This window comes from Plectrocnemia conspersa, unplaced genomic scaffold (assembly GCF_051122295.1).
Source record: "Plectrocnemia conspersa isolate PC_06_02 unplaced genomic scaffold, ASM5112229v1 ptg000002l, whole genome shotgun sequence".
In the NCBI taxonomy this organism is placed as follows: Eukaryota; Metazoa; Arthropoda; class Insecta; order Trichoptera; family Polycentropodidae; genus Plectrocnemia; species Plectrocnemia conspersa.
Window position 1 is genome coordinate 24,330,114 of NW_028277166.1, and position 22,305 is coordinate 24,352,418.

The 22,305-nt window shown below is 30.9% G+C and overlaps 4 protein-coding genes across 6 annotated transcripts in view; 1 reads left to right on the forward strand and 3 right to left on the reverse strand.

Annotated features, from left to right (window-relative positions):
- LOC148238118 (sortilin-related receptor-like) overlaps nucleotides 1–22,305 on the forward strand; it is a 309,166-nt gene that overhangs the window by 245,474 nt on the left and 41,387 nt on the right. The gene's annotated exons all lie outside the window — the stretch shown is intronic.
- Nucleotides 69–9,422, reverse strand: mbt (serine/threonine-protein kinase PAK mbt). Of its 2 annotated transcripts, XM_088205925.1 has the most exons (8): nucleotides 9,294–9,422; nucleotides 5,097–5,253; nucleotides 4,351–5,032; nucleotides 2,479–2,909; nucleotides 2,112–2,411; nucleotides 1,883–2,047; nucleotides 1,567–1,808; nucleotides 69–530 (listed from the first exon to the last, which is right to left on the reverse strand). In XM_088205925.1, the coding sequence occupies exons 2-7, from the start codon at nucleotides 5,235–5,237 to the stop codon at nucleotides 1,587–1,589; spliced, it is 1,941 nt and encodes a 646-aa protein (XP_088062051.1). In that variant the 5' UTR covers nucleotides 5,238–5,253; nucleotides 9,294–9,422; the 3' UTR covers nucleotides 69–530; nucleotides 1,567–1,586. The 2 variants fall into 2 exon arrangements, with proteins under 2 accessions (XP_088062051.1, XP_088062050.1); XM_088205924.1 differs by having other exon boundaries at nucleotides 69–1,808.
- LOC148238135 (pre-mRNA splicing factor CG9213) overlaps nucleotides 11,565–22,305 on the reverse strand; it is a 47,371-nt gene continuing 36,630 nt past the window's right edge. Inside the window, exons 2-7 of one of the 2 annotated variants that reach the window (XM_088205923.1) lie at nucleotides 13,913–14,005; nucleotides 13,726–13,848; nucleotides 12,701–13,669; nucleotides 12,253–12,636; nucleotides 11,853–12,191; nucleotides 11,565–11,785 (exon numbers count right to left, since the gene is read on the reverse strand). In XM_088205923.1, the coding sequence (XP_088062049.1) occupies nucleotides 11,651–11,785; nucleotides 11,853–12,191; nucleotides 12,253–12,636; nucleotides 12,701–13,669; nucleotides 13,726–13,848; nucleotides 13,913–13,954 (1,992 nt within the window). In that variant the 5' untranslated portion in view covers nucleotides 13,955–14,005 and the 3' untranslated portion in view covers nucleotides 11,565–11,650. Of the gene's footprint in view, nucleotides 11,786–11,852; nucleotides 12,192–12,252; nucleotides 12,637–12,700; nucleotides 13,670–13,725; nucleotides 13,849–13,912; nucleotides 14,025–22,305 lie in introns of those variants that run through there. The other variant, XM_088205922.1, reaches the window with a different exon arrangement.
- On the reverse strand, nucleotides 14,230–16,663 carry LOC148238136 (leucine-rich repeat-containing protein 58). The gene is made up of 4 exons (XM_088206068.1): nucleotides 15,799–16,663; nucleotides 15,073–15,289; nucleotides 14,720–14,909; nucleotides 14,230–14,650 (listed from the first exon to the last, which is right to left on the reverse strand). Exons 1-4 carry the CDS (start codon nucleotides 16,287–16,289, stop codon nucleotides 14,475–14,477), a joined length of 1,074 nt encoding a protein of 357 aa, XP_088062194.1. The 5' UTR covers nucleotides 16,290–16,663; the 3' UTR covers nucleotides 14,230–14,474.

Genomic DNA, 22,305 nt, shown 5'->3' on the forward strand with positions numbered 1-22,305 from the left:
TTAAAAGTGTGAAATCACATATTTCACACTTTTAAAGCATGAGATTGATTTTAAATAACAACACAAACAAAAACTTTACTGTGTATTTATTGCTCTAAGAATCAAATGATAAATAATCTTTCATTATATATGATTTATTCAATACTGAGGGACAAAAGATTGTGGATCACAAAACAAATAAATACTAAAGTAGCCATATTAAGAAGCAAAACGGTAAAAAAACATATCACAATATAAGAAATAAAAATGAGCCAAGTAAAAAAGAACACCTTTGGCAAATAAGTAAATGGGTTATAATAAAATAAAATAGCAGATACGCCGAATTTGAATAATCTCAATATACAAAGGTCAGATCGTGTTCCAATAAAAAAGTAGTTAATCGCTTACGTCTAATTTATACATACATTATACAACATAATCACCAAAATATCTTCACTTTTGATAAATTTCACGTTTATTAAAAAATAAAATAAACAATGGCAACAATCCTGATGTTTGTCGGCGTAAAACAATCCTCAATAGAGCTGCCTCTACATATATAAAAATATATTTGTAAAAAAAGAAACATTAACATCTTTAATATTATATCTATATGTAAATATATAATATGTATTTTCAATACTTAAACTAAGAACTGGAAACGGTTCTTAAGCTAAAAGACAATAAATATTAATACTTGAAGGCGAAATCGGACGAAGATTTTTTCATTAAGGCACTTGGTCGATTTGAGTGGACGGCACAAGAATACTACGAAGGCAACAGTCGATGGAATGTGAAGATAAATTTAAAAAAAAGATGTATATTCTAATTATCAAAAAAAGCAACAAGAAAAATATACTTTTTTATAATAACAATAAACAATTTAGGAATGATTTTATGTTATAATGAATATTAAATAACAAGTTAAAAAGTGGTAAAAAAAGATGTACTCTCTAATGTAAAACCATAGCGAATATTTTTGGCTGAAGACATTATTTCAATACATCAATAATAATAACTAACAAATACAATAAACTTTTCAAGCATCAATGTCAATATTTAAAATAATCGCTGTACAAATAAAAACATCCACATTTCATGTAAATAAATTAACTAATTGTAAAAAAATCTTGTACTGAATTTACGATTATAATATAAATTAAAAATTACATATAAAATACACTCGAAACTTCTCTCGATATTATTTTATGTAAATTAACCTTTTGTGAATTTGAGCCACTGATATGGAATGATTTTCACCATTATTTGTATAGATAAGTATATAATTTAATACTGATATGTGCATTATATACCAAATATTACAGAATCGTTCTACAATCATAATAATAAAAAATAGTTGATTAATAAACATTGTTTAATAACACGTCATGCGATTTTGGATAAAAACGATAATCCATAAATGTAATAAAGTATTTATATATCACAGTTTAAAGTAAACAAATCAGTCAATATTTTATTTTTCTAACGAATTCACAAAAGGTTAACATCATACACTGCCCTTTTTCAAATGTATACATAAACATTATTGCTTTTAATTGTTAATAATGTATATAAAAATATATGTACAATCATTGTGACATCAGCAATCAATGCTCGGTTTGATTTGGACGACGCTGCCGCATGAGCGGTACAAGGAGAGCCGGACTTCCAGCCTGCCGCAAGAACGGATGTTGTAGGAGCAGAGCGGCCGGAGCCCTCTGCGCCGGCTCCACGACTAACGCCGACTCTAAAAAGCTGATGAGTCTTGCTGATACTCTAGATGCGTTTTTAAGCGTTGGCGGTGGCATAAATCTGATGCGACGCATTGCCTTAAAATTAAAATAAATTAATCAATGTCTAGTTAGTAATGTAAAAAAAAAGTGTGGAATAAAAAATATATTACCTGTAGAGGAGGCTCGTCAAAGAATGGCGGTTCTCCGTCAACCATCTCGATAACCATAATACCCAAAGACCAAACGTCCACTTCAGGCCCGTAAGGCAAACGTGATATGACTTCTGGAGGCATCCAATATGGTGTTCCAACTAGCGACTTTCTCTTCGGTACTTCCTAAAAGCGTAAATTAAATAAATCAGCAATTCCGTCGTATTTTTATCAAATAAAACCATCATACTTGTGAAACTTGAGCGCAGAATCCAAAATCAGACAGTTTGACTCTTCCATCGGCGGCTAATAGTATAGAATCTGACTTGATATCTCGATGGATAACTCCTTGGGAGTGTAAGAATGCGAGCGCTTTAAGGCATTGTTTACAAACGGTCGCTATTTGCTCTTCGTCCATTTTAGCATGCGTCACAATGTCTGTGAGAGCTCCGCCTTCCAAAAATTCCATCACAACCCACAACTCGTCGTCGACCAGATACGAAGCGTACATTTCAACAATGTTTGGATGATGATAATCTCTCATGATGACCTGAATATCATAATAGATAAATCAACAAATTTTAAAACAGTAATTTTACATATGTTGCAATACTAACCACTTCGTTAAACAGTAGCTCTCTCCGTTGCTGTTTTCTCAGATTCATCTTCTTCACTGCCACCCTTCGACCGGTCGGTTTTTCAATGGCCGTACAAACTGTACCGGTGCTGCCTTCGCCGATTTTTACAAATCTACCGAGCATTGTTCTGGGATCTCCCGGAGACACGACCATCTGAAGAGCAGCTCGAAACTGTTCGTGAGTGAGTCTCTGCTCGTGTTTGGTCGTTAAAGCGTTTTGGGCGGTAGCGGTGGGTTGGAGCATCGGTTTTTTATGTTGTACATTTACGGTGTTAAGGTTTATGTCACCGGCTGGAGACGTTCCCATAGGCTGTTGTTGGCCAACGGGCAGTGGAGAGCTGTGCGGATGTTGAGATAGTTGCGGTATGCTCGGAGGACGGCCGTATGGCGAGGAAGACATCGGATTTTCCACTACAAATAAAACAATACTGGTTAAAAATATACAATACTAAGATAAGAATTTGCCAAAAGAACTTCAGCTTAATAAGTTGAGGATATCAATATTATAATTAAGAAAAAAAATAAAGCTGTAATTTCCGAAATCTATTTTTTATTTTATTAACTAATAGATTATACTAGATCAGAAGTTGGCAATCTGCGGCCCATTTAAATTTGTACGGTGGTCCACATGCGATTGACCATACTTGCTAATATGCAGCCCAATTAAAAAATATTTAAATATTAAATTTTATATAAATATAAAAATAAAATTATTCTCTAACCACTTTATGTCTGAAATATTTAAGGTTATTCAAAAAACCTATATTATAAACTTTTTTTAGGTAAATAATAAATATACAACAGAAAAATAAGATTTTTTTTAGAACATTTACTCGAAAAAACACGTTTTTTAGATGTCAATTTAAATGAGCAGCATATAAAAATATTGTTTCATAAAACGAATTGTTTGTGCATTACTGTTGGACCAATTAAATGCGAGCGAGCAAGCATTAGTCAGAAAAGTGAATACCCCATGAATAATTCTCTGTAACTAATCCTTGTCTTGAATATTTACCTTACATAAATGCACAAATAATTCGTTTTATGGAACAAAGTATGTATATAAATGCACATATCTCTTAAATAAACAATTAAGCAGTTAAATCACATCTAAATTTCGTTATTTCTTAATTTGAGGCTGTAGTGTAAAGACAAATTACTAATTAATATGTATTCTAAAATTATGGCTTTTGAATCCAAACTACGTTTGTTGAAGAAGCATATAATGAAGAAAATTTATATAATTTTACGTGTTGTAAATCTGTATCTGCAATTGACACAAAAGACAATCTTTATTGGTATTAATCAAGATTTACAATGTGAAGATTTAAAGATTTTCATAAAAGAGAAGATTAAATAAAAATATTTTAAACCCCCTTAATATTGATATTGACGATATACCACATCAACCACAAATTGAAATTTTGGAGTTATAACAAAGTAAAGAAATGTTGATAGATATTTGCATTGAAAAATATCCAGATAGCTTATCGAAGCTTACTTCAAAAATTTGAGGGATTAATTAGTTTGCTAAAAAGATAATAGAGGATAATAGTCGATAAAATATAAGTAGGTATAAGGAAGTTGAGCTCTATAGTCTATTTATTTTCAAGAGTCAGTGCGCAAGAACATTGTTTAACGCGTAATCATAACATGCTTTTAAATTTCTGCCCTGTGATTGGTCGTTCGCCGTAAGATCAATCGTTTCATTGAGAACGACCAATCACAAGGCAGAAATTTAAGAGCACATTTTGATTACGCGTTAAACAATGTTCTTGCGCACTGACTCTTGAAAATAAATAGACTATAGAAATAGCCGGAAATGGTTAAAGTTAAAAAAAAATATAATTACTTGGACTCTGAAAGTTTCCATTCAATCCGCTTATACTTCCGTGTACGGCATTCTTGTATCCGACGGGTTGTTGGTGCATCATATTCTGATTCGGATAAGGCATTAGATGCTGCTGCGATCCTGATATTCTTCCGTGCGTGCTGCCGTTGTCATGAACGTCCTGCTGGCTGTGTATGCTCGGTGAATTTCTCAAAATGTTATCTTGATAATGGTGCAAAATTGGATTTTCTTGCGGATGCTGGTGGTACTGCTGGCCGTCGTGATGGTGCGGATGCTGATTCGTCCATTCCGCCGGAGAGTCTCTGATCGGTTTCGTAGCGTAAGGCGGCTGATCGCGTCTCAAGCTCGGGAATTGCGGACCGACCGGCTGCTGTGGTGTTTGAGGGGACTCCTCGGGCACGGAGGGCGGAACGTTGGGCTGATTTCTAAAGTCTCGCCTCATCCGCGGCGGACTCGAGCTCCTGAGCGAATTAGATCGCGCCACGTGCGAATTTTTCGGTAAGACTAAACCGTTTTGGTTTTGATTGTGTTGCGGGTGCAAAGGATGCGGGGCCGTTTGAGGTATTCTCGGATCTACCGATCTGTGGTCGTGTCTGACGATCGTTTTAAGATCTAATATTTCAGTCGGTGTGATTTCTGACGGATCGACGAGCGGTAGAGGTCTGTTTGTTGATTTTAAAATCTGAAAAATAATTTAAATTAATCGATTGTTATTTAAAATAATGCATAAATTCATAGTTACGTACTTGATTATTTCCGACGATTGACGCCCATTGTAAAGGTAACCCGACATATTTCCCTTCTCTTTTATCGAATCCGGTATGCACGCGATGTTCGAAATTAGTCGGCGGCGAAATTAAAGGCTTTTTCTTCTTCTTTGAAAACATTATGCACTTTTATATTCTGCAATGAAAAACAAATAAAGCATAAGCTGTTGCGTCAAAGTTGCAAAACATCAAGATTAACGCGCATGCCGCACTATCGAATGGAACAATAGGAAAATGTGGGTTGATTGTAATGCCTCGTATGGCTTCTTTAACTTCTGCGGTTTCATTTGCACACAATAAATTATCGAGTAATCAATCCGTCGTTCTGGAAACTGTTTTTCGTTAATTGTTTTCAGATTTTCGATTGATATGCGGCATTGTACGTGGCGACGGAGCCCACGCGTCGCCGCCTTTCGCAGTCGAAACAATTACATTATATTTGAGTAGCAAAACTGTGCATGGGCATACATATGTATTACGAGTTCTTTACTGTTTTGATGTGACACGAATAGTTAATGAGCAAAATCATATATATTTATTTGCATTAAAGTGGCGCATATGTTTCATAAATAAACAAATTCTATATAGCAAAAATATGTAAAATTGAATCGATCAGCAAGAGCTGTACAATATTTTCAAACAGAATGTTTGGTGGTGAACAATAAATGCAATGATGTGAAGGAATGGTTTTTGCTATGGATCAAAGCTTGGTAACTTGGTGAATAACAGTTTAACAACTACCAGAGATTTACGAAGTGTGAACACTTAAAATGTTGTTCATTTAACAATAAAAAACATTGACAATTGAAATTGCATAAAAATAACATATATATCTCATAATTTAATAAAAATAAATAGCGAAAATATACAATATAATATTGGATACCATATTTCAGAGAAGTTTATAAATAATTTTGTCAAAGTTAATTAAAAAATATATAGTAATTCTAAATTTTGTTGATTAATGTTATATAGTTATAATTTTATGTTATTGAATATTAAAATTTAAGTTTAAAAACGATAAAATGATATCAAAACCATTAAGATATTCTCAAAAATTGCATCTATCATAACTGATAATAAAAGTAAAATTGGATGTAATTTTTAGGGATTATGTTTTAAAGCAAGCATTGAAAAGCAACAATTCATATATTATATTTGTGACAAAATTTGTGTATTAATTAAAAATATAATTTATATAATAAATAAATAAAAACTTTAATATTGTGAGAATAAGATTTTTAGGTCTAATGATGAAATAAACATTTCAAGGCTATGTTATAGCAACAAATCATTTTAAGTCATACCACGTTACAGATTTTCAATGTCACGTTTCTATAAAATAAACCCATACAATGTATTAGAAATATGTCATCCGAATCAAATTCACATCATCATATATGTCAATTGAATACCACACAGCATATACATATATTCATAACATGTAACATTAAAAAAAGCACAACTGATACAACCCATGTCTCCCCCGATTCACCATCGTAAAATTGTACAGTAATACAAATTTTTCCATGTAAATTATCAGCTTTTAATTTACAAAGTTGCAAAACTAAATGATTCACTGCGACCATCTATTGCGCATTTGGTTATCTTATCAGTATCAATCCCTTTTTTATAGTAATTACAAAAATTAAAGTGAAACGTTTAATAGTTTTATATGTATATTATTTTGTTAGCGATTCTAGTTTTTTGATTATAATCATTCTTTTGGTGCATGTACAGTGGAAAAAAGATTTCTCTAGTTCTGGCATAAAATAATTGAATATCAAGTCATATACATCGAGTCTATTGATCATTTTAATATATTTAATAAGAATGTATCGATCATGAGTACATATTATAAATAATAAAAATAATTAAACACTGATGTTTTAAAATATGTATATGTTACTGTTAATTTTTTTTGTAGCTTAAAATGTATACTATCACTAGAAAATGCATGCATCGTGTATGCTTTAACTAGTAAGTGTGAACTATCATTATATAAAATATGTATTTACTCAAATATTAGCTGCATTTTTCAAACTATTCTGGTCAATGAATTCGAGATGGGTTTTATAATCGATGGCATCTAACAATTGCTGAAGATATTCTACAGTGATTTAGACACTGGATCTGATACATTGATGGTGATTTTTCAGTTGTTGATTGTATGACTAAACCGGGTTACATTAAAAATAGATATATAGTGACTAGATTTTCAAAAATAACAAGTTTCCGAAAATAAAAATAATGTTAATAAATTTGCATTGTTTAAATATAAAAAGTTGTAAAAAAAAAACAGAAAAAATACCGCCTGATACAAATCAGAAACCTGGCAATTTGACGGGTGATATAAATCTATTATTAAAATAAAGTATATACAATGTTTTTTTATTGGTAAATAAGAATATGGTAGAGACTAAGAAATCAGGAAATATGATATATATTTTGAAAATATGTATATCAATCATTTATAGCAAGGATTTTCTGCATCCGTTTAGGGTTTTTTTTGTTAGTAACATTGAAAAAATAAATGAATATGCAAGAAATTATATACGTAAAAGTTAATTTGATAAACCCTTGCTTTAAATGTATTAATGGAACGTAAAAATTAAAATGTAAATAAATATCAGTTGGTCAGAACAGTGAACACCCCATGAATAACTTTCTGCAACGAATATATTTAAAAGGAGGATTATATAAATTGACAACAAGATTTACCCTACATGAATGGTTTAAAATACCTATTAAATATATAGAATATTTAACTTAAGGAAATTATTAAAATAATATATTAGATAACCCTATTAGGTAGCTCACTAAAATATTATTCTTTTGCATTCGAAACTTATTTTTGATATTTATACCAAACATTTTTCATTTAAAACAATTTTAAAAATATGCAATTAAATAAGAACATGAAATTTAATTAAAATATTTAAAAAAAATCAAATATTTAAAATATTTTTTCTTTAATATATTTAAAATGAAATACTAAAGAAACTTTTTTTTGATATTGATAACCACACTAGTAACATTTTTTTATTTAAAACAATTTACAAAAATATTATTGTTTAATAAATTCAAGTGATTACAGCCTCAAATTATACTAAATAACCATATTATGGTGCTTAATGAATACTGGTGATTTTCTTGATGAATTCTACATAAGCCATCCACGGTGAAAGGGCTAATGCACAAACAATTAGTTTTATGGAACAAAGTATTTATTTAAATCCACATATCTTTCAAAGTAATTCCCTATTAAATTTAATAGGAATATGAAATTGAATTAAAATATTTAAAAAAAATGAAATATTATTAAGAAGCAAAAATTTCATGGAGAAAACTAAAGCAAACTATATTTTATAAAAGCATTCGAGGAATTTTCCGAAAGCGTCATCATGAAATATATCAATTGTTACAAATTAACATCTTGCATGAAAAACAAAGCACTAGATCCTTATTTAGGTCAAACAAAAATAACAAGAATTGATTATGAGAATAATTGTTAACCATATGATATATAATAGAGGTTAACATATCAAACTATAATGCTTTCTAAATACAGTGGCATTTTTAATTTAACTGGAAAGGAATGCAATTATGTCCCAAAAAACGTATACAATATTTAATAAAATCTTAGCAAACAAATACATAATCATAATAAATTGGATTAGTTGATAAGGCAAGTTAAACACTTATAACGTGACACAGTTACAAGTGTTTAACTTCAATCTAAGGGTAAGTGTTCTACAGTATCGATTTAACAAACTGTACATTATATACGTTATAATAACGTCAGTTAAGAAGACAATTAAACAGGCGTGTAAAACCTAAAGTAGATCACACACCTACAATACTTTTCAAACACAAACGACGGATTAAGCTATTAACCCAATTGTTTGGCGCAATCTCGGAATTAATAAACGCTTCTGGCGTATAGCATTGAACGCGATGCATATCTTCGGCTTGAAGGAAACAAAAAATTTGGCAGCCGTCGTGCCGAAGATGCACCTGTTTTGGCCAAAAGTCCAAAAAAATCATAGTGTTTTGGCCAAATATTTTCTATGTGAAAACTTTGCCTAGGCGGAGGGGGAGTGGGAGGGGCCGCGTTTTTTTGACAGTTGGGGCGCAGCCCGGGCGGAAACGTTCCCGACTTCGAGAGGATCTCACCGATCGGTGGCGAGGCGCAGTCTTCGACGGGGCGTCCTCGAACCACCGATAAACGCACACGCACTGACGCACACACGCGCGACACTGGAACGCGTACGCGCATGCGCACTGTAAACGCGTGCAACCGACACACTATCGACAAAACGGAAGAGCTAACGACCGACGTTCTTATGACGACGCTACTTTTAACGATCAAATGTTCGCGTATTCAACATCGATCTTCAATTTAAACGCACGTTATTTTAGTAAAACAAACTTTCAATGTGCGTTTACAAATTATTCAATGTATAATCTAAAGACACCTATATACGCTACGCACAAATATTATTACGCTTTCTTGACAATTTCAATACAAACCAATTTTAGCAAATATCGACACTAACATAGTATCGTATTAATAAAAAATCCATGGATTATTCAAATAAATTATATTTCTTCTATAAGATTTACTACAAAATTTGTACACATTTGATGAAATATAACTGAACAATGTTATTGATAATAGAAATATAAATAAAGTAATTTAATAATAACAACATTTTTCATTAATTTTAACATAAATATAACTGTAGCTCATAAACATTTATATAGCATATGTAAGTAAAACAGGCATGCAGAACCTTAAAATAACTTGGGTGCATGTTGCAGCACTTGCAACATGCACCAAAGTGAAGCAGCGCCGTGACCATCGCTTATTGTATATTTAGTGTATGAAAACCATTAATATGCAGGGCCGGCTTTAAGTATACGCAACCGATTCACTCGCGTAGGGCCCCACACGCAAAGTAAAAATGTAATAAAAACAGACGTTAATATTATTTTTATAACAAAATTTAAAATTACAATTCATACATAACAGCAATATTTCATTTTCTTAAAAAACATGTCCTCCCCCTCTCCAAATTACGTCCATAATGATGATCACGCGTTGAACAACTTTGCGCACTGATTCTTAAAAATAAACAGACTAGTGGATACTACATATTTGAACCGCTCAGGCGACCGTTAATAAGAGGCTCAGCTACGGCGAAGAGGTGCAGCAAGCAGTGCACGGGTAGCGTACTTTTCTAAATGCTTCCAAAAACTATAAATATGTAGGTATTACATATAAACCTTTTTTGTTCAATAAAATTTATGTCAAATCATACATACTTCATTTTCTGGACCATCTATTGCTTACTATATATATTATTAAAATAATTCAAAACAGGGTCGCTTCTATGAAAATAACCGAAAACATTATTCATAATAAAAAATTCAGCATTTATAAAATTTTGCCATAAATTGTTTAAATTTCTATAGCTATTCTGAAAGTAAAATATATCTAAAGCATTGTTTAGGATTGATTTATGTCTTTAATACACTCTTTTATTTATTTTTTATTTACATACAAAGAACATGAATACATTTGGTGAGCCTGAAAACGAGTTTATTGATTTCAACGCTATGAGAGGTTCGCACCAGATCTTTTATTGAATATAGTTTCTAATAGTATAATCATAAAGAACAGTTTTAGATACTTCTTGACATTTTTCATAAATTTCATCAATGGTTAAATGCTTATTTTTTAATGTTAATGTAAAAATAACAAAGTAAATGCTACAATGTTTGTGCAAAATAACAAATGACGTCAATAAATTAATTCTTGTGCATATCTTTATCTTTATTGGTTCGCTGCTCTAGGTAGAAAGTTTTACAATTGATGAAAAAAACCCATGAAAATGTATCTGATTTTCATAAGCTATATTTATTGCTTTGACAAAAAGGTTAATTGCAGCAGTAAAAAGCATTTAATGAAAATCATTATTAGTCTTCTCATATCACCGGCAAACATTTCATCTCAAAACAAATCACTTAACAATTAGGAAGATATATTTCACATATACAAAATAAACTGTTGAACAATATACTAAAAATAAATAGTAATAATAAGTGAAATTAATCATTAAATATTTGATTTATTTAAGGAAAATAAAATTACTTATCATCGCTATAATTAGCAAAGAACTTGAAGATAAGATAATACATATGTAAATAAAAGATAAAATCTTGTAAATTCATGAATGTATTAAAATGTATTATATATAGTGTACTAGATTATTTTTGTAGCACCTCAAAAACATATTGCACTAATCATGAAACATTATATGCTAAATCTCGTTTCAAAAATGTGTTGGTAAACTGAGAACATGATATTGATTTCATTCTAACAGTCACACATTCTACAGATAGTTTAATGCGCAATGTGATTTATACGATTATAAAACAGTATTGTTAATGTAAAGATTTGTATTTCAGTATCATAAATATACAATTTTCAATGATCAACTACAATGTATAAGCCATGTTAGGGTATTTTATTTAGTATTTGGGTCAAAGCTCTTCCATATCTTTGTAAACTCTGATACTTTTTTCATTTGTAATTCAAAACTTTCTCGACGCGGCTTCCTCCAAAGTTTATGATCCAAATCCAACATTCCCCCAACAATTTCCTATTACAATATTAATTATTTATATATTTTTTAAAGAATTTGTCGCATATTAAATATTAATTAATACCTGTGCAAAATTTCTGGGAAACAATTGTTGATCTTCAATGACATGGGCGAAACCCGGATCCATTCCAAAATCAACCCAAAAATACGGAAGTCCCTTAGGCACTCCTCTACGTATATCTTTACCTCTCAGATCGACTACTTTTTTATTATTGGACCATTCCATTTCACACTCTAAAAGTGCTTTTTTAAAATATATAGAGGCCATATCACCCACGTCTCTCGGAAGAGGAACGCAATGAATCAACAGATGGGGATATTTATTGAGGTATATAGCTGTTTCGAAAAATACAACATCTTCGTCATGTTCGTTGAACATTTTTGTGAGAGCCTTGCGATAATTCTGAAAAGAAATAAAATTTTGAATATGTTTTATTCATATTATAAAATGGTTTGATATTTACTAATATTTCGCTCCATACGTCTTCGTCGATCGTCGTCGAGCAAGATACGTGCGAAACTGTAGATATGATACAATGATTTTCGACGAGCGACATTCGTTCGGGTAATGCCAAATAGCATTTGCTACCCAAACTAATGATCATCTTTTTATTCATCCGCTCAGATTCGACACAATATTCACAAGTTTCCAGCGATTTCTGTATAGTTTGATGCTGCGATATAGCTTTGTTCATTTCCTGCAATTCAGTTTGAGCGTCTGATTTATTCTTTCTGATATTCTCAGAGAATATTTCTTCTAAATCGTCGTTCGGATTCTTATGCTTCGAAATTGCTTTAGCAAAGTCTTCCGTGCTCTCATCAGTATTGCCGAACTTCTCTTGCTCAAACTGAAATTAAAAATTATTAATTAGTACAATTATATATAAATAGGAGTAAAATAAAATATTTTACCATCTGCTTGAGTGAATATTTATCATCGTCAGCAAAGAATCTGACTCTCTCTCCGCTCATCGAATGCGTCTCCATGTTTTTCTTTCCGCCCTTACTTCTAACATCACCGTGTTTAGATTTCATCAAAGGTTTCGTATTACCCTGACTGTTCGTCATCGTCAACAAAACATTATTATCCTGAGACGCTTTAACTTCAGGATGTTTCTTCCTATATTCCCTCGCTTTTTCAATTTTACTCGTAAGCTCAATAACGAGCGCTTTATTTCCCATTATTTCAGCTTTTACAATTTTAGCGCCCAATTTATTCATTTCTTCATCGGTTAAAAAGTCATTACGATCATCGGCAACTTCATTTTGTGATTGAATTTTATCTTTTGAGTCAATTATTGTTTCTCTTTTAGATGAATTAGATACACAGTCTTCATCTTCATATCTCTTTTCGTCCCTCGATTCAGTAGGTTTTTTCCAACTCTTACTCGACGAATGCGATCTATATCCATCTTCCATATATCTCCGTTCATCTCTCGATTCAGTAGGTTTCCTCCAACTCTTACTTGACGAAGAATGCGATCCATATCGATCGTCTTCCCTATTTTTTCTCACATCTCTCGAATCAGTATGTTTATTCCAACTCTTATTCGAAGATGAACCATACCTATCGTCGCGATTTCCATCATAAGACGGTTTCTTAAAGCTAATTTTTTTATCCGCTGATGGCAAACCGGTTCCGTTTTCTTTCCAATAAGGATTTAATTCCCTACTGCTTTGCGCCGGTACGTATGAATCCAGTTGTTTCTTTGTTTTCTCAGGCTTATCAGCTTTGAGGTCATTGCGACTGAAAGTTTTAAAGTCTGATAAATTCAACCATTCGTCTCTGACAATTTCCTTCTTGTCTGATTCTATAATTTGCGTCGGACTAGCTTTTTTTTCTACCCATTCGTCGTTACTGTCATCTGAATCACTGGAAGACTGCAACGTAATATATTAATTTTATATATAAAACCTAACCTACAAAAAATACATACCTCTGATGAAGATTTTTGACGCTTCTTTTTCGATTTCTTTTTCTTGTGTTTCTTGTCTTTTTTGTGTTTGTGCTTTTTTTCGACAAGTTCATCCTTATGTTTTTTCTTTGTTATTATGCATTCCTTAAAACATTGTTTATGATGAATTATTAAAATTCTTAACCAACAAATTAGATATGTTACCTACCTCCTCTAATAATCTTCGTTTAGCGGCAGCAAGAGCTGACATTTTGTTGAATATTCGTTGAAAAGTATAATCACAACAAACACAACCACGCAGCTGTCAAAAATGTCTAACTGGACATTTTGGTCTAAGCACCATAATATACGGGTAATAAAATTATAGCTCCTAATATTTTATTGTTTAATTTAAATATTATTAAGCATAACATTAATATTTAAACACTGATTACCACGAAAAATATCTTATAATTACATTTAAATAATATATTTTTATTTCCTCTTTCCATAGCAGAACAAAACATTAAAAAAATACACAATATAAAAGCTTATCGTATTTATTTATTTTAAATTGATAAAAATACAGGTACAATGACTTAATATATTTATAATTAAATTACACACACTTGCAACAATATACATGTGTTTTATATTTTATATAATGATATTATCACATAATCTATTAAAAATATTAGCATTTATCATGATTAATATATTACAGATAGTTGAATACACATACATAGACATATATATTTTTAATAAAAATACATATTTATCGCAACATTATTTTATCCGAGCAGTACTTTTTTCATCATGTATCCTCCTGCGGCTGGATCCGGCTCTCGACTCTCCCAGCTTCCGACAATGCATTTGGAACTACACAAATATTGCAGTAGAGGCAATCTGTATTTACCACAAAAGTCTACGAATTTTATATGTTCTACACGAGTATCGAAATAGACACCTGAAAATTATATATTGATTAGTATAAATAAATATTATTAAAAATAAAATTTAAATAAAGATTTTATACCTCTGCATTTTGGATTTACACAGCATTGAGCACAATTCAAATATTCCAGTAAAGTAGCTGGTATATCGCCGGGTTTAATAGGCATGTCGTACAGTCTAACCACCCTAGCTGATAATTCTAATAGGGATGGTGGTTGTAGTGAGATATCTCTTACGAAACGAACAACCAGTGGATTATCGCGTAAACTCAACTGTAATAAAATTCAATATAAATATTTTTATAGTGACGCTCGTATTAAAAGTTATGAAATTGCACTACAGCTACTATAAGTAGCAATTAAAAAAATATGCGCTGCAGTTCCGCATTCCTTTAATGAACCGCGCATGTATATTATAATAAAAGTAATTTATTACCTCTGTTAAACATTTTAAAGTTATAATATCCGTAGGAAGTGTTCTCAGTCTATTTTTATGCAGGAGCAGAGTTCTCAGATGATTCAACTTTCCAATACTAGCCGGTAATTGTTCAATTAGATTTTCGTTTAAGACAAGCATCTGAAGGCTTTTCAGCTGTCCCACCGTGTCAGGGATGTCCACAATTTTGTTCCCTCCTAATGCCAAAATCTGTAAGCTACAAAATTAAAATATGATACATAGAAAAAATTGCATATTTTAATTATATAATATTAGAATAGACATCAAGTTTGTGTTATCAATGTTAACCCGCATGTTATTTTAATGACCTTTTTTGGTGATATAAATCATGGCAGTTTTACTGATTACATACTACGTACGAAACAATTTTAATTTAGTAAAAAATATATATTTTTATATACATATTTGAAGTCTTCTGTATTTATCAACAAATTCGTATATAATACAATAACCGGTAATTCGAGAATTCGGAATTAATTGAAGGTCCATGTCGTTCAATATTTGATCTTATGTCAATTATTTGGCTATCTTTTAAATATATGTAAAGCACATCAAACTATGGTTAAATTATGGATTTACGTAAACAATCAATTAAAAAAATGCACTCAGGAGTTAAAAAAATAATTGCAACAATTTAAATCACATTCTAGTACGATTTTTGCCATGAAACATACATATATTATAATATAGATTTATAATGCTCACCTTTGCATTCTCTGTATGTCCTTTGGTACGTTTATGATCGAATTTGCCCCCAAATACAAATATCTGACTGTGGGCAATTCGAGCAGCTGCTCTGGAAAGCTAGTCAACAGATTTCCACTGAGATTCAGTTCTTTGAGATGGACTCCAATCGTAGAGAACGCCTTAGGTAAAGATTCGTTAGTTAAACGATTGTTCTTAGCTATCAAGGAAGTCAGGGGGCAGGTCTCCAAAATATCCGGCAGAGTTTCTAGGCCATTGTTGCTTATATCGAGCACTTTCAAACTAGTGAACATGGCCATGTTAGATGGGAAGTAAGTGATTCGGTTGCCATGCAGATGGATAATCTCGCAGTTCTCGCAGGACTTTTTCTCCTTGGAGTATTCATCGAGAGCTATTTCGACGGTGTTACAGTCTAGCAACTGATTGGATAAGTCGAAGGTCTTCTGCTCCCTGGAGTCGCTGTCGCTACTGTCTGATGTGTAGTTCTCCATGTCGGAGTCCGGCGAGATGGTGGCCACCGGGTCCGGCGGCGAGATGGCGACTGAACGACGGAAGACAATGAGCTATCTGTGTGACGACATTACACGGACCTTAGGCTTTGCACACACAAGCGCAATGTTGTCAGACAGCTTTTGATTGAGCAAGCACGTTCTGTGTTCATGATACACTTACACAGACAAATATGTATAGGCGCACAAAGAAGTTATTGGTTTATTAGCGCTTTTTATATTTTTATCTCAAGTCTTTACTGACACAATTCTCGAGATGGGACTATGAGCCATGGCATTTGCCATGCTTTAGAATAATTGAGATAAACGTTGCCAAAGTAATGGGTCATGATAATTTAAAAACATGAAATAATTGTGATTAGTTATATGAAAGCATTAAAAGCATGCTTTCTCAACCAATCGTTGTATTTACTTTAGTAAGCAGTTTTTAAAAAAGGATACACTGTTAGTTTCTAAAATATTATCTATGTATAGTATACTTTAGAAGATATTTCAATTAAAAATAAACAATACTTAAGATATTTTCTTGACAGAAGATAAGATAAGTAGATAAACCAGCTAATTGTAAATTTTATTTGTAAAATATTATATTTATATTTATTAAATTCTAATGGTGCAGTGGAGTCGCGAGGATCCCTAGAATTCATCGAGACATTAAATAATCTGCGAAAAAAATCTTTCCCCATTTTACTAATTTCTGCTTTGAATAATAACAAAAGAAGTCATTTTTCTTTTGATTGGTGAAAGATTCTGTATTTTGCAAATATTTAATTAATGAATTTCATTTGAAATCATGAATCTGAAATCATTGATCTGAAATTTGGGTCATTTAATGCATTTTAAACTTTTTACTTAATTCGTAGATAGCGTTAATAATTTTGTACACAAAATGATAGCTTGAAGGGCAACGTCCCGCCGGTCGTCGTCTTCCTGTCATGATACCCTGCGCCGTCGTCACGTCAATGTTATCAGAGTGCCGCCTAATTTTTTCCATAATATTTAAATTTACTATGGAAGTGAAAGGACAAAAATCAATAATAAAAACACGAAGAGGCTTATCCCAGTTTATTTAATTCAGCATCCTCAACATTTAAATTATTCTTACGACTTAGCAAATTATAGTAAATGTTGACGAACTAAACTTTAACGCCATTTTATAAATAGTTTATCATTATTCATTAGTTTATTACAGTTAAATACTCCTTTAATAGATCTCTCAAGTATTGTTTATTTTGTAGTGTTGGAGTTTCAACAATTGCACTCTAGGCTAAACATAACTAGAGTGAAATTGAACATGCAAGAATTTTGCATAGTCACGCAGACTTTTAAAGGCCATCAATAACCACAACACAAAAACACTTTTACCACAAGCTTAACACACGGATAACAGTTGTACGTATCCATTGTAATTATCGGATGTGAGCCAACAAATTGTCACATAAAAAGTTACGTGTTCACCAAGGGATTACCCAGAGGCAGAGTTAAACAGTAACATGATTGGTCTTAAATTAACCTTTCTCCCATTTGATTAAGCTTTATCGAAGGACTAGTAAAAATAATGTGATTCTTGGTCACATTACCACTTGCAACGACATTTCGCAAAACTAACCAACTCGACTCAACTGATCACGAGGAGCCAGAGATCAGAGAGACTCACTTTTTTACAACTGAGAGGCTCTACGAATCTTCCTTATTCGATAACGGTGCCCAACACTGACACCTTCCTTTTTATTATATATTGGTATAATTTTACATTTTAATAATATAGTGGCCATATTTTTTATCAACGGAGAGCTAAAACCGTAATCCTTAAATGGTTTCGAGCAGCTGTTTTCTTTTTGTATGTTTTGTGTGCCGGATTACATATGTATCAAATATAATTATTGGAATATATATAAAGACATTCCATGTGAACAAAAAAGGACAAAAATATAATAATTTACTTAATATTCATAATATAACAATTTGAAATTTTGCTGTTGATATCAACAAATTACGTAATATTTTTGTGCTGTATGTAAAGTAGGTTGAATGATTATTACCTGTATTGAAAATCGTTCCGAATATGTTTGTACTAATACATACAAAGTAGAATTTATTTAAAAAATGTTTTTAACCCTTTAGCTGCAATGATATTTTACATTTTATGCTATGACTGCTATGATAACACACAAAATTAATGTAATATTAAAATAGAAATTAAAGTATTAAAAATAAAAAATATTATATCTAGTAATTGACAAAATTTATAAAAAATATCTTAATACTACATAAATTCTCGAATGCATATAATCAATTTATTAATCTGAATTAAATTTAAAATCAATAAATTGATAATATATATGTACATATGTTAAGTTTCTATAATGTAATTATGATATTCACTTTACAGCACATTCATTTTAGCCACGTGTTTTTTATGACTTTTTTTATGTTTATCACTAATAAGTAATAATTACAGTTCATTAACTTTACTTTTACAGTTATCACGATATACAGTTATATCTAATATATTTTAAACTGCTATTAATTTATCATATAAATTCTCTCTAGTATTTAACCAAATTTTCAATAATAAGCATGACTGGGCAATATTTCAAATCAGATTTTATTTATTAGTAATTCAGTCATAGTTTCAGAAACGCATTTACGCCTGTTTACACAGACTAATTAAAACTGATGATTAAACTTTAAAAACTGCGACGCAATTTATAGAAAAACAACCGACCTTTAAACCGTTTATCTCTGAAAGTTAATATGTGAAATTGCAAATCATCTTTAAATGAAATTATACTTTATTAATTATCAGTAACTATAATATATTCTTCGAACCACTCAAGGAAACAATTTGTATATAACGTCTGCATGAATTTATATTTTTTAAGTAAAAATGTTTATGATTTTATAGCATAATAGAAAGAAAAAAATAGATAAACTGTAAACATTAAAATAAATCAATAATAATCACATGATAAGATTGCTTATATAAATTATAAATTGCAGCAAACGTTTCAAAAAAATATGACATTTGATAAACTGAGATACATATTTTTTTGTCTGAGTACTATTTGAATGGTATTATCAAAGTAAATACAGATATAGAACACATCAATTTTAAAATATTTTAAGACTGAAAATTAATATGAAGTCAAATATAGAATAATAAAGATTATTCACATAGCTTAAATAATGCAGGGCACTAAAATAATAATTAAATTACACGAGTAGCACGAGGACTATACACATTTTATCTTTATGTTCATGCATGTAATTCTTACGTTGTATATATAGTATTAGTATAATTATACGTGTAACTAAGTGCTTTAATCGTTTAATTAGTTCTTACTTATTTCGTTTACATGTGAAATTCGGTTGATATAAAAAACGTTGATTTATAAATGTTATAAATCACATATGTTTTCAATAAATATAATTAAATCTATTTGATAATATTGATACGTATATATTTATATGTAGATAAGCATCACGGTAATTAATTATTATAATTATAATAGTGCTGACTATACATCTGATCTTTGATCTTATAATTCATTTTGCTTAGATAAATTTAGAATGACACTATATAATTTTTTTCAAGACGTTAAGATAATATTTTTTTATTACGGTTGTTACTATGAATCTTTGAATAATTAGCAAACTAGTTTATCTAAATTTAATTTATCTTTTTTTTAAATGTTTTTTAGCAAATCATATATAAAACCAGAAACAATACAGCCAAAACCACTTTAGTTAATATAAATAAAAGTGCAAAAGTTTCCCATTAAAATCTCCCTTTAACTGTGTGCCTTTTAAGAACTGCTTTCCCGGCAGAATTTGCTTATAGTTTAAACCATAGATTCTCAAACTTAATTGACTCATCACCTACATTCAACAATTTTCATCTGCCACCTTCGGATAACTCTATTCAGTGGCGTAGCTATTAGGGGGGGGGGAGGCCCACCCCGGACGACACTTGCTTGGGGGCGGCATATTCGCGATGGGATCGTCTAGTGTGGTTCTTATGCACTAAAACATATATAAATCCACGAATAACAAGAGCTTAATAATAATCAATTTATTATTTTAAGAAATGCTGATTTTATGACCCTGCAAAACATGTATGGGGGGGGGGGGCAATTTTAAGGATTGCCCTGGACGGCATATACTCTAGCTACGCCACTGACTCTATTCTTCTATATAATTTAATAATAAATTGTAAATGTAGCAATGCCCATATATTTTTTAAATTTCATTGCAATGTTTGTGCAATTTTAGAATTTTAAATAGCAAGTTTGAAAATAAAACAACAGAATTAAACTTTTAAAATTATTTTGTCAAGTTCGAGACGCACGTGATTTTTAATTATATGTTATGTATATAGTTAACATGAAAATTATAACAGGTTTATCTCAGTATTGTATCAAACTTTTGATATTGTCACCATAATACATCACGCTATCCACATTTCATCCAAAAACACACATATGATTTACTCACACAATCATATTGTAGGAGTTGACAACCAGTTACTGTGAAATTATATATATTTTATTTTGTGCGAAATAGACCGATATGTTTATTTTTATAACCGGATGTGACACAGACGAAATCATTGAAATGAACAAGCGAGACAACGAATATTTTTACGCGCATGTATTGCTTCTCTTTCGCATACGTCTGCATGCGTAGACAACGCATTTACAAAATTATTGCAGTACGAATTTTTGACGTATCTGTTACCAGCAAACTGTTTTTGGAAGCGGTACTCACAATTTTTCATAGTGACTTTTTAAAAATTGAAAATGAACTACCAACCTTCTTCTACATCAGTGCTTCCCAAAGTGTGGTACGCGTATCCCTGGGGGTACGGGAAGAGTTTAGTGGGGGTACGCGCTGCAATGGACTTTGGCTGCGCCTGGTGCAACAAAAGAGTATTCCACTTTGTGACATTTGTTCAGAAAATCTAACAAATGAAAGCATGAAACTTGATCCTAACCTAGAATCAAGGGTGTCATTTCAGCTTTTTCTAAGAGGGAGGGGAATGTTCGCTAGTTAGTGGTCGTTTTTTAATATTTTAATTTCATTAAAATTCATAGTATTTCATTAAATGACATGAATTTTTCGACTAAATTCAAAGGAAGGGCAAATTCCCCCCCTAAATGACGTCCCTACTGAAGAACATAATGCACACAAAAATACAGTTAACCCAAAAAAGTCGACATTTTGCTTTGTCTATAAATATACAATAAATACTTATAGTGTCTAATATTTCTTTTTACAGTTCCTGGCCAAAGCCGTCCACCTGGGTATCTATTAATTCGTTTTACCTTTTATTTATTTTTTAAGGCAAAAAAAAACTTTGTTTCTTATTAAGTTAGCTAGCACTTTTTTTTTTAAATATTCATGTTACCTTATTCAGGTTTTTAAGGTTCTTATTAGTTAAAAACAATAAATACTTGTGATACGTAAAAACCTACAATTTTTATATCTTAGTCAATATATTTAATAATGTGATATTTTTTGAACCAGAATCTTCTACTTTCTGTTTACTGTTGAAAACTTTTGGACCAACCATTAACAGCGTATTTACGTTTATTATAAAATAAGTACAAACCTGATTTTATCTGATATTTTGCTGCTAGATTGGTCAATCATTATTGTAACTTTATTTACATGATAATTTTCGCTTATTTTTAATGTTAAATTTCATTACTTAAATCTAATTTCTCATCTGTGTATGTAATAAAAACACATAGTTATTATTTGAAGATTTTATTTATTACTGTTTCGTATTCTTCGATCGTTAATCAAAAATAATGATGTGTCGTTGACATTGCAAAAGAGATTTGTAATAATAATAATAATAATATTATATAAGTCGTATTTATATTATAATAACAAAAATTAATTTAAGAGATCGTCCGCATTAAAAACGATACCACTTTCATTTACATCAAACATAAAATTACATTATACACAAAACTAAATCTATGAACTA

What these genes read in the sequence shown, in the direction of transcription:
- mbt (XM_088205925.1), bottom strand. Translation starts at nt 5,237, where the DNA reads ATGTTTTCAAAGAAGAAGAAAAAGCCTTTAATTTCGCCGCCGACTAAT. An exon ending in CAATCGTCGGAAATAATCAA is followed by an intron (nt 5,033 to 5,096) that starts GTACGTAACTAT and finishes ATTATTTTTCAG; the next exon opens with ATTTTAAAATCAACAAACAG. An exon ending in TTGACGAGCCTCCTCTACAG is followed by an intron (nt 1,809 to 1,882) that starts GTAATATATTTT and finishes TTTAATTTTAAG; the next exon opens with GCAATGCGTCGCATCAGATT.
- LOC148238136 (XM_088206068.1), bottom strand. Translation starts at nt 16,289, where the DNA reads ATGGAGAACTACACATCAGACAGTAGCGACAGCGACTCCAGGGAGCAG. An exon ending in CTTTAAAATGTTTAACAGAG is followed by an intron (nt 14,910 to 15,072) that starts GTAATAAATTAC and finishes ATTTTATTACAG; the next exon opens with TTGAGTTTACGCGATAATCC. An exon ending in TGTAAATCCAAAATGCAGAG is followed by an intron (nt 14,651 to 14,719) that starts GTATAAAATCTT and finishes TATAATTTTCAG; the next exon opens with GTGTCTATTTCGATACTCGT.